The following is a 17,341-nucleotide window of genomic DNA, read 5'->3' on the forward strand; positions in this document are numbered from 1 at the left end:
GCTGTGGGCTGTGGGGTGAATGCGGGGGAAAACGTGGGGAGGTAATTGAGGCGAGCCAATTTCGGTCCAAATCACAATGATGTGGAAGGTGTGGATTTTTGTAATAAAAATGGGCATTGAATGGTCGGGCTCAAAGTTTGGGGCGATCAAATTCGGAGGATCGGAGGAGGATGTACGGGTCCCTGGATACCAGTCCATCTTGGGCAACGGAGCCGAGGGGCCCGTGCTGGCTGCACGTATGGGCATCATGCCGACGATGGGCTACGCACACAATTTGGGTTAAACACTAAGTCCTCAATGCCCACAAGCGGTACTGAACAACAAGCTACGTCAATGTACAGATTCGGGGTCCGGAATCCAAGTTCCTTACTGGAGTGGTTCTAGGAACTCCAGGGCGATGATAACACCTGTTAATTGGTAGTAGCTCTAGTCCCACATAGTACGATTTTCTGGCTCTACATACTCGAATTCTTGAGCTCTTTGAAGATTGGGGGCGATGGGAGCTTAGAGGGAAACGATCGGACTGAGAATATCGCCCGTAGAGATGTCCCGGAAACTTTATTTTGATTTGTTCAAAATTTGGGGAATGGGAGAGTACCATGAACTTGCGTGAAGTGACGAATGTTCGGATTCAATGAAGATTCATATGCTCTTTCTGGTGGTCTTCATTAGGAACCACATAAAGATTCGAGCCCGCAAAAATTTTCATCTTCGACGGAGCACGTGTTTGCCTAAGGACCACATGGTTTGAAAAGCAGCTCTGGCCTGGCAGATATTCTAAAAGCTGAGATTGAAGAGCAAATGCAGGGGGCGAACTGCGGGGAGTGTCTTTTGATCAATATATTATATAATCCTTAATACAGGTTGGCGAAAAGCATGATAAGATACAAAAGTTTCAAGATTCTACAGATAAAATATTCATTGACCAGCTTCGTTCAAGCTGAAGTTTCGAACTTGGAGAGGGGACTTCAGGATTCAGGATTCTATCAAGCAGATACAGGCAACAACCTGGCAGATATCAATACTCAAACTGGCACCTGGCTTTGCACACTATAATTGAAGATGTCGTGGATCATCGCAGAGAATTATCAGCAGGTGACTGGGGCTCTTCTTTCTCAATCTTGAGTAATTGAACTGAAATATCACGACTTGAATGTAATAGATCATCTCTTGTGGCAATGGTGAATTTGAGAATACTGTCAAACGACTTGGTACAAGATATATCTCGTGGGGTTTGGGAGGAGAGCAAACAATGGAAGATGAATATTTAGTTATCGAATTCCCCATATTATATGTTGTTCCTCCCGATCATACGATTATGTTCGATTTTCGTCTTTTTCCTGGCCTGGTCAAGACCCTGGCCTAATCAACAGGCCACTACCTTGCAATTACAGCGTTTGGAGATATTGTATATAGTAAATTTTCTATAAGTAGGTTATATATTACGGACTATTCAGCAGACGATGGTTCGAGTTAGTTTTCTTCAAGAAGTTCTCTTTTGGGATGTCCTGGAAAGATCCTTGGTATAACTAGTACGATATACACCAATTCTACTGAGCAGTTACCACTATATAATGTATAAACCTATCTTCGTAGGTTTGTCATGATAAAGTCTGTTATGACAAATGAATATTGAGTTCACAACTCATCTATCTATAATCTATATAGACCATTCTGGAGGCCCTTTAGTACCATTAGGTTAATCAATAAGCTGAATCTAGATGGGCTTGAACCGAATTCAAACGGAGATCTCCGGGTCTCATGGGCTGAGATTGCTGACGACGCGGTCAGTATCATCATCTCTTCTAAGTTGGCCCCTTTTGAGCAAGATAGGATGATTCTCTGAGTCATCATAGACTCTAAGAAACACTCAAATAGACATATCTGAGTATTCTATAGAGAAGGGTGATAATTGTCCGGTATGAAATGCCCTCCTTGAGCCTATGGTCTTTCCCTATAGTAGTGATTTCGATGAATGTGTCTCCATGTCATATTGCATACAGTCTCTTCCTGCATTTGTTCTTTCTGAGCCCTTTCTACGACATGTTCGCGCATGTGGTGGCTTGGTGATTTGCTTTGTTGACTCCGACCGACCGCCAGAGGATTCTGGACGGTTCGGATGTTCCCTTATTTCCATGAACGAAAATTGTTTGTGTTGTACCATCACCAGTAAGCCGCGCTCCTTGCCTAAAGGGTATTGGTGATTTGGCCCCAATCACTGGGTACGATGACAGGCTGTGTGCTATTACGGGCGTAAGGAGTCCTTCCTTGGGGGCTAGCTGAATAGTAAGGGGCTGATTGAGAGATTCAGGAAATGAGTATCCATCCTTTTTCGAAGTCTCTCATTTCGGCGATTCAAGAATACCGGGGTCTGGTCTTTTGCTTGTATTCAGTGTTTGGATTTACTTTTTCGCAGTGTCAAGCGTATGTTGTAAGCTGGGATAATCAGCCTAGTTGTACCGCCTGCGAGACAATCAATTACTCATTTATCTTTAATCTCCTTTTGATCATGAGTCTGAACGTTGGATCAGATCTCACTGGATTTCTGTTGGCTGTTTGCCGAATGAGGGACCATTCAGCGCATCGTGTCAATCCAACAAATCAAGCCTTACAATATCCCTCAACCAAGTCACAGCAGGCCAGACCGCCAATCTAGACTCGTGATCTACGAATCACTGTCTCCGCTCCTGGTCAGCCAAATGCATCTGTCAGCCGCCTCCTGCAAAGCATCGCGCTCTGGCACCAGCGAGCAGAGGAGGAAGAGAATCAGTTGCGCGCGACCGCACGCAAGCTGACGATTATGAGGTCAGCATGCGCCCCCCGATCTCCACCAGGGCTCTGTGGCGCAGCGACTGGCTCGTGCAGGCAAGTCGTTCTCTAAGTCACCTAAAGGGGGAATCAGAACGTGCGCTTCATACCAGCACTAACGCTCTCCATACCCCATCCAGGAAACAAGAAAAGCATCGGGGCAAAATTTAGAACTATCCCGTCCTCCAACCTTTGCGCTCCGCCATGATGATGAATGAAGTCGCCCAAGCCTTGCATCTTGGCAACCTTGCATCACCCATCATCCAATCCCCAACGGCTCCACAGCAACAGGCAACCATTGCATCTGCCGAACCCGAAATGTCCTCGCTGGACACGAATACGACCCGGCGCGCGCAACGTGGTGGTTGCGCGCTGGGACTCCCATAGCCCCCCCCCCCTTTTGCTAATTTAATCTCGATCTTCTTTTAATACCGTACGGCGTACCTCGTCACAGCCATAGAGTGTCCTGTTACATGGTCCTTTCACAGGATACACAATACTGGAGAATACCGGGGCTCTCTTTTTCCAACTGTGACGGGTAAGCGCTGGCATGTTTGCGCGGTAGGGCGGGCTGGCCTTCTGATTGGGGCTTGGGCGCGTGTCAGTTGAGACTTGAAACAAGTTTGGCTGGAGAGTCTCTTCCTGATGTCTTTTGTGAAAGATCCCATTGGGATCCTGTTGGGAGGCATATGTGTCATACGTGTCGCCTCGTGCAGGCAGTTTCAGGCTCCCTATGGAGGATGATAGCACCTTTCGTATCTATAGTACGCCTGTCTATGCTCTCTATTTCGGCCCTCAACTCTTGTTTCAGAGGTGGTCGGTATTCAAGAGGGTTGAGTGTTGGTTTGGTTATGGAAGAGGATTCTCAATTTGGGGGAAGTCCTTTTGGTTTGGATCCGTCCATCTGCTGCCATCCGAGAGCTCCTTTGGTATACTTGGGAGCTATGGAAGACCCAAAATGATTCCATAATTCCTCATCTAGATATACCTGGCGACCGCTAGATCTATAGACTCTAAGTACTTTTCCTATTACAGGGCTCTCGAATCCCGAACTCTAAAGGATGTCCGCTCTTGAAAAGGCAGCGGCGACGGGGAACCACCACCGAGGCAGGCTCGAGCTCCCCCAAGTTCCAGTATCCCGGCGACTGATATATCGTGAGGAAAGTACTCGACCTCAGATCACATCTCAATCACTTCACCGAGCAACGCGACCATGGCGCCTATCCCAGAAACGCTCTATACGCTCCTCTGGACCCGGAAGGCGACGACCTTGGATGCCACTCTCACCGAGAAGATGGCCGTCCTGGTGGTGTTTTCCCATGTGCTGGCCTTGTACACGCTGGTCTGTTGGCTGGGTGCCCGAAAGACGATAGGTGAGGCCCACCCCGGATGGAGGCGTTGGCGCCAACTGCTTTTCTTATGCAGTGCGTTCATTTTGGCTTACGGTCTCCTTCATACAAGCAGATGGCATCGATCCCCGGAAGCCCCGACACGTCCTCGAGAGGCAGTTTGCCAAACTCCCGCAACTTGAAGAAGCAGCCTCGGCTCGCAGACCTGATGTGGTATCGTCTCCTGACCTGCAGGTCTGATCGAAGTGAGGATAGGGGAAATGCAAACAACGGTCGCATTTGATAGCACCGGCAAGAACGGTGTGGATGTAAACGACTCTCTGAACAAGGACGTTGTGCTAACCTAGGCCATGTCTGATAGGTCGCATGCGAGAACCAGCCCAGCACGCCCGAGATCCCCCTTGTAAATATCAGACTATGTATGTATGTATTTACTAGTTACCCTGTCCGCCATCTTATTGGCATCCAGGTACCGAGGAGCTTTGACCCTCGGTGATTGGCGGCCCGCGCGACACGGCGATTCTGAAACTGGGGGGGCGGCAACCTAAACCATGATAGTCCTACGGCGAACACAGCCCATGCCCCTTCATTGCCGGCTCGGAAGGCCTGTGAGCTTTTTGATGGGAATTTTGGATGGGAATGATGGTCCACCAAGGGGAGTGGAAACCTGCGCTAAGCCCAGCGATGAGCTATAGGAATTATTCCGACTCTAGTCAGGGGGGAGGGGCCGAAGAAAAGTCGAGGGGGCTGGGATCCCCTACTGAGACGCTAAGCGCCGGACCTGCACATCCTCATTTCGCAGTATAGTTCTGTATGACAGGGTGTGTGGATAGACTGTGTATGGAGATGGATATCTATAGATAGTTTGAGGGTCTGTGCCGCAATCCCCGCCCAAACGCTCAGAACGAGAATACAGTCATCGTTGGAGAACGCATCCTGTGCAGTAACAATAGAGCTGGTCTCCTGAGCAGTTGCTCTCTATTGATTTTACCTTTGGTCCGCCCGCAGCTGCTAGTTGGTTGAGGACATGCAGTAGTTCGATGGGAGCTATGCTCACCTGGGTTTAGGCGCTGTCAATCTCCCTCGGAAAAAGGCAAACAGAGCGCTATACATCCCCGTTCTGCAGTGGCTGGGGAGATCATCTTTCCGGATGATACACGACTGGCTCAACCATTTTTTTAACAGTTCTCGAGACCAGTATCTTCCCACGCGAGCAGGGTCGTGATCGTCCAGTGTCAAAAAGACATAAAAAAATAAAAATAAAAGCGGTCTTCCCCCGCGATCACCAGAACCAGGTACCCGCGTATTCGTTTTGCGGCATTTCGGGGGGGCCGCCCTTGGTTCAGCCACGCAACTTGTGAGGAAGTTTTCCCCTGGGTCCAGTCAGCCTTGTTACTAACGGGCCTTTTCTCAGCCTGTCCTTTGCGGACTCTCCCGTTGGTGGATTAAGCGAAATTGGGCCTGACAGGAGCGCAGCGCTCGTTGGCCGCAAATTGAACGATGGGGCGGGAAGGGGAGAAGTGGGCCAATCGGTCGCGGATATGGGATTCCTGCGATTGATTGGATGCTGCGATTCTGATATTGAAAATTTGCGTTCCCAACCCGTACGGCGTACGGTCACATACGGGCTGGATGGGCCGGTATTATTCACTTAGCAGCTTTTTTTTTTTTTTTTTTCTTCCCTTACGGCGCTTTTTATGCCTGTGGCGCAGATCATTTTTATGCTCGTATAGTTTGCTGATTATTTTTTTTTACCCTTTGGTCTTCTGATATGCATTAGTTTGGATATTGGGTCTTCAAGGTCGGGACTTAACCGGTGCCGAGGACTTCTCGTTATTATAGGGGAGTGCCATTCTGGTATACTCCCACATCATCCCTAACAGTCCAGAAACAAACGTGATAACTATAGAAACAGTGACATCGAGTCGTATCAGCTCGGGGGACCGAGGAAGACCCCGACCTCGACCTCGTTATCGTGGTGCCCTGTAGTCCTGAGAGGGTGCAGTATACAGAATACAGACCCTGCTGCACAACGAGCCCATTCGGATCTTGAAGGCCTGTAATCTCCGACCAGTATTGTGATCTCTCATGCATCAGCCCGATCGGCCTCCGTGACCTCCGTTCCGCCGCATCCGCCCGGCACAGTCGGACCCCGTATTGAATACTGCCTGTCTGCTATAGATCAAGCAACACGAAAGACTCTCGACGTGAACTCCCGGACAGGTGCGTTGGCTCACTAGAGCCATTCTTCTTGGGCCTTGCGAATCCTCGCTCCAGACCCTGAGGGTCGTAAATCGGATCGGACGGTGAATCCATAGTCCAGGCTTGGCCCCCGAGACAGAAACGGACTAGTGACGCCATGGACTTTCCGCCCAAAAAAAAGCCCCAAAAGGGCCCCGAAACTTGAAACCCAAACCCCAGCCGTAATACCAATACCGCCCAGGCCATTCCATACCCGTACCTCCTGCCCTTCATAATCCTTACTCCCCCCTCTCACCAAACCTTGGATCATCGCTCCAACTTCTCTTCCTCCTCCCCCTCCCCCCTAACGGCCCTGTGCCTTGCATCCAGACCGGTCTCCTCGTCTCCTTCTCGACCCTAATACTCTCTCATGCCGGTCTGCCCACCTTGAGCTTTTGTCATCGCCCTTCCTGCGCCTTCCGCCTCATCCCGCGGTATCCCTCGACGCCTCCCGCTTCTCCTCTCCTCCCCAACAATCCCCCCTCGACTCGAGTGATCGGGAGTCTCCCTCCTGTCAAAGGAGACTCGCGCCGCGAAGATGACTACCTTTCCGTCATGGAAAGATCGGACGCAGAACCAGTTCGGCAAGCTCCAGATCCAAATGCCATGGCGCTCCTTTCAGATGCTCGTCCCTCATCGGATGCGTCGCAAGATCCGTTCCAAGCTTCGGAGTCGCCTGTCACCGACCTCCTCTATCTCAACGCTCCAGACCTCCTTCTCGCCCGTCGACACTCTCCGGTCGCTCCAGTCTCATCGGTGGACGCTGTATGACTTCCAGTATCTGCTCCTCGTGATCCTCGGCATCTTCTCTTTAACGGTCATTCAATCTCCGGGCCCGTTGGCGAAGACCAGCATCGCCACCTTGCTCCTGTTCTCGCTGCTTCTGCCGATCACGCGTCAATTCTTCCTCCCTTTCTTGCCTATTGCCGGGTGGCTCATCTTCTTCTATGCCTGCCAGTAAGTGTTCCCTTACCCTTGTTCGTTCTCTGGGTCTGTCGCCTCCCGCGCGGGAACGGCGAACGGAATGCGCTTCCGGTGGCTCTAGCAGACCACCGTGATTGCTTTTCGCCGCATTTCGCAAGATTGAATCATGCTCTGACGCACATTTTCCCATAGGTTCGTCCCGAGCGACTGGCGGCCGGCCATTTGGGTGCGGGTGTTGCCCGCCATGGAGAACATTCTCTACGGTGCCAACATCAGCAACATCCTTTCCGCCCATCAGAATGTGGTGCTTGATGTTTTGGCGTGGATCCCCTATGGTCTTTGCCACTATGGTGCTCCCTTCGTCGTCTCCCTAATCCTCTTCATTTTCGGTCCCCCGGGCACCACCCCCCTATTCGCCCGAACTCTCGGATATATCAGCATGTTGGCGGTCACCGTGCAATTGGTCTTCCCCTGCTCCCCTCCGTGGTACGAGAACCTGTACGGGCTTGCTCCGGCGGATTACTCGATGCAGGGTAACCCGGCCGGTCTGGCTCGCATTGACAAATTGCTCGGAATCGACCTCTACACCTCCGGCTTCAAGCAGTCGCCCGTAGTCTTTGGCGCGTTCCCTTCGCTCCATGCCGCCGATTCAACCCTCGCTGCTCTGTTCATGAGCCATGTCTTCCCACGGCTGAAGTTTCTCTGGGTTACCTACACTCTCTGGATGTGGTGGGCTACCATGTATCTGTCTCACCATTACGCTGTGGATCTGGTCTGCGGTGGTCTGCTCGCCACCGTGGCATTCTACTTTGCGAAGACTCGGTTCCTGCCGCGCATTCAGGCCGACAAGATGTTTCGCTGGGACTACGATTACGTTGAGATCGGTGACGCCTCTCGTGAATTCGGTTACGACCTCGCCAGCCTGGAAGGCGACTTCAACCTCGACAGTGATGAGTGGACTGTGGGCTCTTCGTCTTCCGTCTCCTCTGGTTCGCTGAGCCCCGTCGATGACCACTACACCTGGGAGAGCGAGACTCTGACCTCGAATCACGACCTCGAGGCGGGCCGTTGAACACAGCCTGCTCGATATGCATATACCGTTTTCGACTCTGTTCATTATTATTTGCATCTACTTTTTTCACTTTCGGGACGGCGTTTTTAACAACTTTGACGACCAATGTTGGGACCATCGATTATTTGCATCAAGCCATTTTCGACACCTACGGCTTTTAATTCCCTGTATTGAAACCCCCGGTGTGTGCAGCTCCTGATCCGCCTCATGCCGAAGGTCATGCAATCACTTTCTGGCTGTACATGCCTTGCCTAATTCTCCGCTTTGGAGAAACGGCTTCTTCCGTCTATAATATTAATTCCGGTGGTGGGCCCTGTCTTACCTGCTTGGGCTTTTGCGATTGCAAATCTGCTCGCATCACTACTGTTGGGAAACATTCGCTTGTACAGATTCGGATCTGTCTCTCTACCCTTTTTTTGCCCTTGGAGACAGTCCGCCCTTTTTATTCTTCCATTCTCACCCATGTCTTTCGCTATGACCATTCTTCCCTGGACGAGCCACATTTCTTCATCTTTCGCTTCGGGCTCGTTCAGCTGCATAAACTTTTATCATTCGTGTCGATCGCTTACGAACTGGCGCCTGGGACTTTTGGGAAACGGTTATGGGGACTCAAAAAAAATACGGCGCCTCTTGCTTTGCACTATCACTCGCTGTGCATTAGAATCTTTTTGTTGAATATTGGCTGCTTCGAGCACATTTTTGCATCGGCACATAGAGAAGGGACAGACCAACCCTCGTTTTGGTGCCTTCGCCGCTGGGAGGTGATATACCGGCGTTGGCAATTGGCGACCATCGCTTCTACGGAAGACGACTCGCCCTGGCAGGTGGGAGGTAACAGGACATGCCTGGACCCCCCTGGGCAATGATCAATACGTATCGAGCCTAGGGGACTCTCTCTGGCGTGAGGCTCCTGAAGTAACTGGGAGGAAAAGCAGTGTGGGATTTTCGACGGAGCCCGTCTACTTTTCCGGCCTTGATTCTTGACGGCTATAATCTTCGCTTCTGGCTATATCGGGAATGAAGCACGATTTCCATCAATTGGGAACATGCCCTGACACCGATACACCACAATCTCCAACCCCGCGACCTAATGTGTGACTCTTAATGTCTAATTGTCTCGTTATTTGTCGTCTCGTCCTAGAGAATAGGGTGGCATGAGGAGTGGTGTTGTGGTGGTAGTCGCGGGTGCTTGTGGACTCCTAGTCGGGTCATCCAGGGATGCAAGACCCGTGGCTTTGGGGCTATCGTTAGCATTATTCTTAATCCCTAGATGAAGTTATGAAGAATTGTACATTACTATCACTGTCCTGCTTTCCCTTTTCTTCGTTTTTCTCGTAGTATTCTTGATTCTCGGTACGATCGTCAACATCCCAAAGGCAAAATCAACCCTGTATTTCTCTTACGGCACACATTTCCCTCTCCTTACCACACCGACAAAACCCCGTTAATCCCTTCCCTAATTCTAACCCCCGCCCGTCCCTAGCGCAGATCGCTCATGAACGCAAATCCTCACCCACCCCACCCCCGCCTCGAGTAGATCCCCCCTCCCCATCCTCGTCTCTCACTGGCCCGGCCTCGTGCGGGTCGATTCCACGGACCTTTACAGCGCATGTGCCTCCCCGAGCTTCACAGCTATCACGCTCGTGTTTGTGCACATTTTTGTGCTGCATTAGTGAAACTGTATTCCAGCCTATAACTTCGTCTTAGTGTATTCGGTATTGTTACTAGCAGACATAAGCATCATTGTTGGGTTTGCAATATGATAGGGGCAGGGGCGTAGAATAGACTTCTTTCTGTGAGGATGGAGCTGGAGGTATTCATTTCATACATATGTTTTGTGCAGGGTTTGATTCACTTTAGTTTGATATATTTGTATCTGATTTCCTTATGTTGACATGCGTAGGGAATTGTATATGGTCATACGTATATATATTTCTCCGGACTCTCGTTTAAACAAATAATGCTTTAATCGCTCTGTTTGATAGCTTCGTGTATGGAATATTATCAACATGCCTGGTAATCAGAATCTATTCAGATCCATATCGCGGGATCTCTGATAGCATTTCAAGATCTAAGTGTGTCTGCAACGCGGAAGTTCTGAACAGACCCCCTTGATCTGTAGGTAGCTGTGTTATGGGAAACAGGTAATAGTGAAAGTAGCATGGCCCTTTTCAAGAGGAAGTTCTAGAAGCATCCACGCGCCATGCGTTCACCATGTCCCTATGATCGGTGATATTCATCAAATCGCCGACGAGACGCAGCTGAGGAGTTCTGATCATGGTTCAGTATGTTGAGCATTTTCTTTCTTACATCGGATAGTGCATGCCATTTTCCGCCTTGTTCATCAACTTGTTCTGTGATGGCCTCTCCCAGCGAAAATAGCCCTTCTAAATCGCTATGCGTCTAGTCATCCCAGGAAGGACCGCTCTAGAAACTAGACTCTCTCCAGGTGCACGAGTATCTTTCTAGAAACGCAGTGAGATTCATTGAATAAAGATGCTTGCCCCTGCGCTGGACTTTGATCTAGAATCTGGTGATCTCTGTAGACTGGCTTCAACTCACTCGTGGCAGGAGTAGCGGCTTATCGAAGGCTCAGTGAGCGACGATGTTCGCTGAATAATCCTGTCCTGAGATTTCCCGCCAAGGATGGCGGTGAAGTTACTGGCTAACCACGTTCATTCTCAACCTTGGCAACCAAACTATTGAAATGGGGAGATCAACAGTGACACACCTTACCGAGCTCCCGAATGAAATCTTATGCGAAATAATTAAACATCTTAGTCACAGCATTGACCTCTGTGCACTTTCACAAACTAACCATTGTCTATATGAGCTTGCTACTAAGCAACTCAACTCAAATCTCCGCCACATTTTCCGGTCAAAATCAGTGCACCCAGAACACAAAGCGCTTCGCTGGGCTGCTGTAAATGGGAAGGAGTTGAGTGTTCGCAAGCTACTTCAAGCCGGAATTGACATTCCAGTTCCTCGTAATTTTGAATGGCATCCGATTATCCTTGCAGCAGAGAAGGGGCACCCCAAAGCTGTGCAAGCCTTTCTTGAGCATGGCGTCGACCCAAATCCTCCCATAGGGTTCGCTTCGTCTTTACGGGGAAATAGATTTGGCAACCCTTTAACGAAAGCAATTGAACGTGGTCACGAATCAGTTGTAAGAATCTTGATTGATCATGGAGTTGAGCTAGAGTTTAGCAGGCAAGAAGAAGTCAATATCCAGCAGCCTTTGTCTATGGCGACAGAAAGACACCAGGTAGGACTGGTCAAAATTCTCCTTGATCGTGGATGCAATCCTCATACTCCTGACTTTCGAACATCCCACCTTTACGAAAAATCCGCGTGGAGGATTGCTGCGGGCCGTGATTTCAATATCCTTCAAATGTTCATTGACAAGGGGGCGGAGCCAATCTTTTTCGCTCCCTGCAACCCAATTTCTGGTGCCAAAAACATATATCACTGGGCGCTGTTGGATGCTCTTCGTTTAAACAATATGCCGCTTGTTAAATTCCTTTTTGAGCAAGGTGTTGAGCTCGAAAGTCCTGCTGATAGATGGTGGCACGTTCTTGAGCATATTCACGACGAGGACCCTTTGCATGCAATTAGCCGAGCAATAGGCCTAAATCCTCAGGATGCTGAGTTCTTGATGGGAAAATTCGATTTGAATGGTATTTTGAATGGTCACAATTTGCGCCCTCTTGTGTCTCTCATGGTTGGTGCCATCCGCGGTGGTGCGTATTCATTGACGAAGCTTCTGTTGGATGCGGACCCAGTCTCAAAACGTCCAAAAGTCGATTGTGTCGAGTGGAAAGACCATCTCAGCTCTTGCATGTGCATTGCCATACGACTTGGTAATATCAAGCTAGTAAATTTGCTGCTTGATTACGGAGCAGATCCAAAGGGGGTTGTTCGAGACAAACAGACTCAAGACGGCTATTGGCCACCAATATTTGCAGCAGCTGAGGGCGGCCATACCGAGATTATCGAATTGCTACTCGATCGAGGCGCAAATCCATTCCCTCGCCAGCCTCGCACTCTCTTTGAGATAGCGATTGATTCATCGACATCCAAATCACCCACAGATATCGTTCGCCTTTTGATCAAAAGGGATATTCTTACTCCTCAAACAGGAAATGATCGCAATATTCTGGAATGTGCTGTCCTCGGGGGAGCAGAGATTTTCCAGCTTGTGGTACAACATATGGGTATCAAGCTTCAAAAAGGCAAATCCTGCCATGAAGCAGCCCTACGCAAAGCGTTTGAGAAGCGCAACACCGCTATTATTGAATCTTTCATCAGAGCCGGGTTTGACCCTATTCTGTGAACAGTTCGGATCAGGCTTAAATCAACAAGCTTCTGCTAATTCTTGCGATAGCACAACCCAACCCCTTTTGTATTGAGAATAATTGACAGATCATCAACGAGTATAGTATATAGTTCTAGTGCCCTTTTAACCAAGTATAGCCTTGATCTTCTCCTCCAACTTCTCCTGCGTATAGGCCCTTAAGCCAACGATATCATTATCGATTGTTGGCGCGCTCTCACGCAGATTTGGACCATAAGCTGGCCCGCCATAGATATAAACCTTCAAAAATCCCGGAATGAAGACAGCTGGGTTTGGCTCTTCCCGCGCAAGCTCGGCTTGCATGGCCTTCTCCAGGTCGATAATTTTCGCATCTTCCGTCGTCCATTTAGTCCCCGTAACCTTTTCAATAATAGCCAGGAGCTCCCTTTGAGTCAGATTGGCACCTTCCACGCAAATGACCCGATTCTTCGTCTCTTCCGGGTGTGTGAGTACGCCGACGACCACCGTTCCGAGGTCAGATAAACAGGTCGTCGAGAACCGGTTGTTTCCACCGTCATAGAGGACCATATGCTTATTTTGATTATCGCAAAACAAGCCTCCAGCCAGGCAGAAGTCAAAAAGTGGACCGTGAAAAATTAACGAATACGATAGCCCTGGGTGCTGGGCCACCTTTTCCTTCAACGACTCTTGAAATGCCACTTTACCCTGGAAAATTGGGATCCCGGCTGTGCGCGGGACATCCGTGTTGGCGCCAAACTCGCTAGGCAGGAAGCGGGATACGCCAGCCTCGATACATGCATCCAAAATGGCAGGCTGGAAGTCGAGTCCACGCCCATTGAGAAGTGAAACCACGGCGTCAATGCCTTGCAGAGCGGAAACTAAGCTGTCATGGGATTCATAGTCCACGGTCACTTGCTTGACGGCGGAAGGGAAAGATGTGGGTTTGCTTGCGGATTCAAGCCGGATCAGCGCTGTAACTTCGAATCCAGATGAGACGAGATCTTTGATGATAGGGCCTCCCAGTGAGCCTGAGCCTCCTGCGATGGCAACGGTTTTAATAGACATGTTCAGACGCAATGAGAGAGGTTGAGAGTCTAGCGGGACATCAAGAAAAGGGAAAAATATGTCAATGCCGATATACAGGGCCAATCATGCTTCGTCAAATTGCTGTAGATCTCCGCTACTGCAAGGGCGCACAGGGTCCAACCACAGGCAGTTTGGTAAAATCACGTGACCGTGTGGTATAAGGAGTGGTACTCTGTCAATTGTGGTCATTGTTTGCATATACTAAGCTTAAAGTCTAGTCGATGTTGAGCCAGAGCTTATACATGAGTTTCCTATGCCCCGTGTTAACTTTCCATGAGTTACCATTAAATCTTTAGCTGCCAGGTCCCATGTCTCACATTAATTGTTTGTCCAAGTCTCCATCCCATTCTTTCATTTTCAGCCATCAATTGAAGCCACTATTCCGATTCTTATTCCGAGTCTGTCATTCTGAATTCTTTGCTCAAATATTCAATTAATGGTGCGATTATTGTAGCTCTCGCATATGGGGTAATTGGAATGAAGCATGCTTGACTATGAAACTTCGAGCACAAATTTCTTCCCTCTGGTCTAGAGACTGCATACATGAAGTCTATACTCACCCAGGCAATGCTGCCTTCTATCTATCGAAAGACAAGAATTAATTGACACATTCTTCAGAAGGTCATCAAATTACCTCTCGTCTCTACTTCAGTGTGCGATTGCCGACTTTCTTAATCTCCACCCTGGCTCCGCCAGCCATGGCCCTTACCCTCGGTTTAAACTTTCAAGCAAGTTCCCGATGCGGCTTCGGGAATGAGGCGATGCGCCTAATGGGAATTGATTTGCAAGAAGTGAGCAAGGGTGCGGAGGCACTGTTTACAAAATGTGGTATATAATAACGAAATCATATGTCCCAGGTTGATTAATTTGTGCCCTTGGAAATGAAGGCTTGAGCAACCGAAAATAAGTCTCCTACATTGACCACTAATCTTCGTTCGTACAAGCGCCCGCCGGAAAAGGAAAAAGGAAAAAAAGCACCCAAATACAGGAGAGAACACCGCATGCCGCCCAAATATAGCTATACCGCAATCCAGCCACAAAGGATCCGTCCATCTAGAAGTTTTTTCCATAAGCAGAACTGCGGACATGATCCAAGGATTGATGAGAATTGTGTGCATGTGTGTACATTGGAGAGGGAAACAGACAAAATGGGAAACAAGCAGAACACACAAAAATCAGCCAGGGCGCCTGTCTCTTCTCATATCCAGAAATTTCGTTAAAAGTCTATTCGTCGTCAAAGATCTGTACACGCTCCGCATACTCGCGGATATTTGAGACGAAGGTATCTTCAATATCGTCACCTTTTCCGCCGGCCACTCGGAGGATGAGGTCGTTCAAGGAGGCGCGCCCGAGAATATCGACATGGTCCCCTGGTTTAATGTTAGATTAAAAAATTGAAAAGAATGGAACCTCAATTGATCAGAGTTGATGGGCGTTATAGGGCGTAGTGAAGAAAGGAAAACTAGATATAAACATACCAGTGTTGGGACCGCCTCGAGGTGAAAATCGATCAGGCTCATGAGGCATCTCGAATACCTTAATCTTCGAGCCAGCAGGGTTATACCGCTTAATATGCCACCCCTTGGCGCACATGTAACCCGTACTAAGCAGATTGACGGTGCCATCACCTTCTCCCATCACGACACCATGGTCGATGTTCTCATTAATAGTGACGGTAGTATCAATGCTGACATTCAGATTGACAAGCGGATCAAGCTCCTCTTGGTAGAAGTAGCTACGCTCAGTGGGTTTTCCGACACCATAGAAGCAATAGATCTTCATGTCAGGGGCATGCGGTAGTCTTGCCTCCAGCGGGTTGAGCCACTTGCGTGGATCCTTCTCATTTGCCTCAACCTCGGCCTTGGTATGCGCGACACCATGGGAGTAGCTGCCTAACACCTGGTTGCTGTACCAATCCTCGCTCTGGTTCAGCAGGTATTGCAGACTCTCGGAGGTGGTGAGATTGCGCTGTGTCCATGACGAGTTCGTCTCACGGAAGTTGAGCAAGTTGCCGAAACTCACCACCTGCCCAGGTTGGTCATCGGGTGCCCATGTGGAATTGCCCCAGACGGCTTCGCCACCTTTGGGAAGCATGCTGGAGATGCCTGGCATGGCACGGAAGATCTCTGCGCGCTCTTCCTTCGATAAGAATTTCTCCAGGCCATAGACGGCAAATGCATTCAGCTGTGCAGTATCACGCATTTCGCCGGACAGCACGGCCGTCAATCCCTTGACAGCACCGAGCATGCATCCACTGATGTTTACCCATGAGTCAACGTGCTTGTTGACCCAGTCCTTTCCGCCCTTGCCATGTTCATCACTTTCCACCCACTTGAAGAAGTACAAGACTACCTGCGAGCCCATGCTATGCGATGCCAGCGTGATCTTCTCGCCTTGTACCTCCACCGCCGTCTCGATATATGACTTGAGTCGGCTGAAGTATTTATCGCGGGTCTCGAGATTCAGGTAGGACAATCGCCAGTCATAAGCTGCTGTGAACGCATTGGTCGGATCATAGCCAATCGTGGCCAAGTTCTCCAGAATCTTGTTCCAAATCCAATAACCGGTGATGAAAAAGTCCGTTGCATCGAATCCCTGGGCTGCGCGTAGCTTAATACCGGGCGGGTCCAGACCAGTCTCACGGTCGAGCATAATATGATTCTTCCACTCGGCCTTGTCCATAACCAGTGCTCGCATCATGGTCCAGCTGCCCCATAGTCGTCGGCGGAAGTATTGTCGCGAATTGGCCCCGGTTCCCCAGCTCTCAAGGCCTGTTGAGATGACGCCTGGGATCATCACCACGGGATGTTTTGCCTCAACGCCCTGCGATTGAAGGTGAAGCCCCACAGAGAAGGAGTCGTAACTGACGGCATCGCGTTCGTGTTGCTAGAATAATCCCGAGACAAGTCAGTAGACTGGACCAGTTCAATAGACGGGGATTTGGAAGCAATGAGATCCAGATAAAGAATAAAGAAAACCCATACCGAGAATTCTTTGGCATCTCGTACAATTCCTTGGGGTATGGCATCAATCAGCGAGTCGAGGTTCAGATCCAGCAAAGACTCCAAGGAGATAACCTCCTGCTGGTTCGCGAAGAACAGGGCAACAAAAACACCGAAAAGCCCACCCAGCACGAAGATCAATCCATTGCGGCGTTTGCTCCGTGGGCGGATGACCAGCTGTTTGACCTTGGCGCCATCGAACTCAGCACGGAGTCGGTCCTCTTCTTTTGGAGACGGGGATAGTCGGGTGTTGTTGTCGTCGCGGGACGAGGGGGTGTCGTCCTTGGCCGTGCGGCGGCGCAACATCGCGACCGCTCAGGTAGGGGGCAGAGGGCAGATATTTCTAGACCAACCTGAGATGTATGTCTAAGGGGGTGTCCGTCATGGATTGGAAAAAGGAAAGAAAAAAGGAGCACGAACACCAGGCAAGCAACAAAAGGAATGTGTACCTGCGCAAACGTTACGGGCGGATCGGCGTCACATGGCAATCGGAGTCAAGTTAACTTCCTGGTGTTCCGCCCGCCGACTTGAACCTTGTCTTACC

At 49.6% G+C, this 17,341-nt stretch overlaps 6 protein-coding genes across 6 annotated transcripts; 4 read left to right on the forward strand and 2 right to left on the reverse strand.

Annotated features, from left to right (window-relative positions):
- Positions 1 to 3,015: 3,015 nt before the first annotated feature.
- Positions 3,016 to 3,195, forward strand: N7462_006548 (uncharacterized protein; the record flags this gene model as incomplete). Its single annotated transcript, XM_057078266.1, has 1 exon — positions 3,016 to 3,195. The coding sequence occupies one exon, from the start codon at positions 3,016 to 3,018 to the stop codon at positions 3,193 to 3,195; it is 180 nt and encodes a 59-aa protein (XP_056933846.1).
- Positions 3,196 to 4,021: 826 nt separating this feature from the next.
- Positions 4,022 to 4,397, forward strand: N7462_006549 (uncharacterized protein; the record flags this gene model as incomplete). The annotated part of the gene is made up of 2 exons (XM_057078267.1): positions 4,022 to 4,181; positions 4,234 to 4,397. 2 exons carry the CDS (start codon positions 4,022 to 4,024, stop codon positions 4,395 to 4,397), a joined length of 324 nt encoding a protein of 107 aa, XP_056933847.1.
- Positions 4,398 to 6,936: 2,539 nt separating this feature from the next.
- N7462_006550 (phosphatase PAP2 family protein) lies at positions 6,937 to 8,394 on the forward strand (the record flags this gene model as incomplete). The annotated part of the gene is made up of 2 exons (XM_057078268.1): positions 6,937 to 7,355; positions 7,515 to 8,394. 2 exons carry the CDS (start codon positions 6,937 to 6,939, stop codon positions 8,392 to 8,394), a joined length of 1,299 nt encoding a protein of 432 aa, XP_056933848.1.
- Positions 8,395 to 11,101: 2,707 nt separating this feature from the next.
- Positions 11,102 to 12,727, forward strand: N7462_006551 (uncharacterized protein; the record flags this gene model as incomplete). Its single annotated transcript, XM_057078269.1, has 1 exon — positions 11,102 to 12,727. One exon carries the CDS (start codon positions 11,102 to 11,104, stop codon positions 12,725 to 12,727), a length of 1,626 nt encoding a protein of 541 aa, XP_056933849.1.
- A 126-nt stretch (positions 12,728 to 12,853) lies between these two features.
- N7462_006552 (aromatic alcohol reductase) lies at positions 12,854 to 13,774 on the reverse strand (the record flags this gene model as incomplete). The annotated part of the gene is made up of 1 exon (XM_057078270.1): positions 12,854 to 13,774. The coding sequence occupies one exon, from the start codon at positions 13,772 to 13,774 to the stop codon at positions 12,854 to 12,856; it is 921 nt and encodes a 306-aa protein (XP_056933850.1).
- Positions 13,775 to 15,019: 1,245 nt separating this feature from the next.
- Positions 15,020 to 17,103, reverse strand: N7462_006553 (phospholipid:diacylglycerol acyltransferase; the record flags this gene model as incomplete). The annotated part of the gene is made up of 3 exons (XM_057078271.1): positions 15,020 to 15,165; positions 15,274 to 16,681; positions 16,780 to 17,103. The coding sequence occupies 3 exons, from the start codon at positions 17,101 to 17,103 to the stop codon at positions 15,020 to 15,022; spliced, it is 1,878 nt and encodes a 625-aa protein (XP_056933851.1).
- Positions 17,104 to 17,341: the final 238 nt, after the last annotated feature.

The sequence above is a fragment of the Penicillium macrosclerotiorum genome (genome assembly GCF_028827735.1).
Source record: "Penicillium macrosclerotiorum strain IBT 26536 chromosome Unknown utg000006l_segment0_segment0, whole genome shotgun sequence".
Taxonomy (NCBI): Eukaryota; Fungi; Ascomycota; class Eurotiomycetes; order Eurotiales; family Aspergillaceae; genus Penicillium; species Penicillium macrosclerotiorum.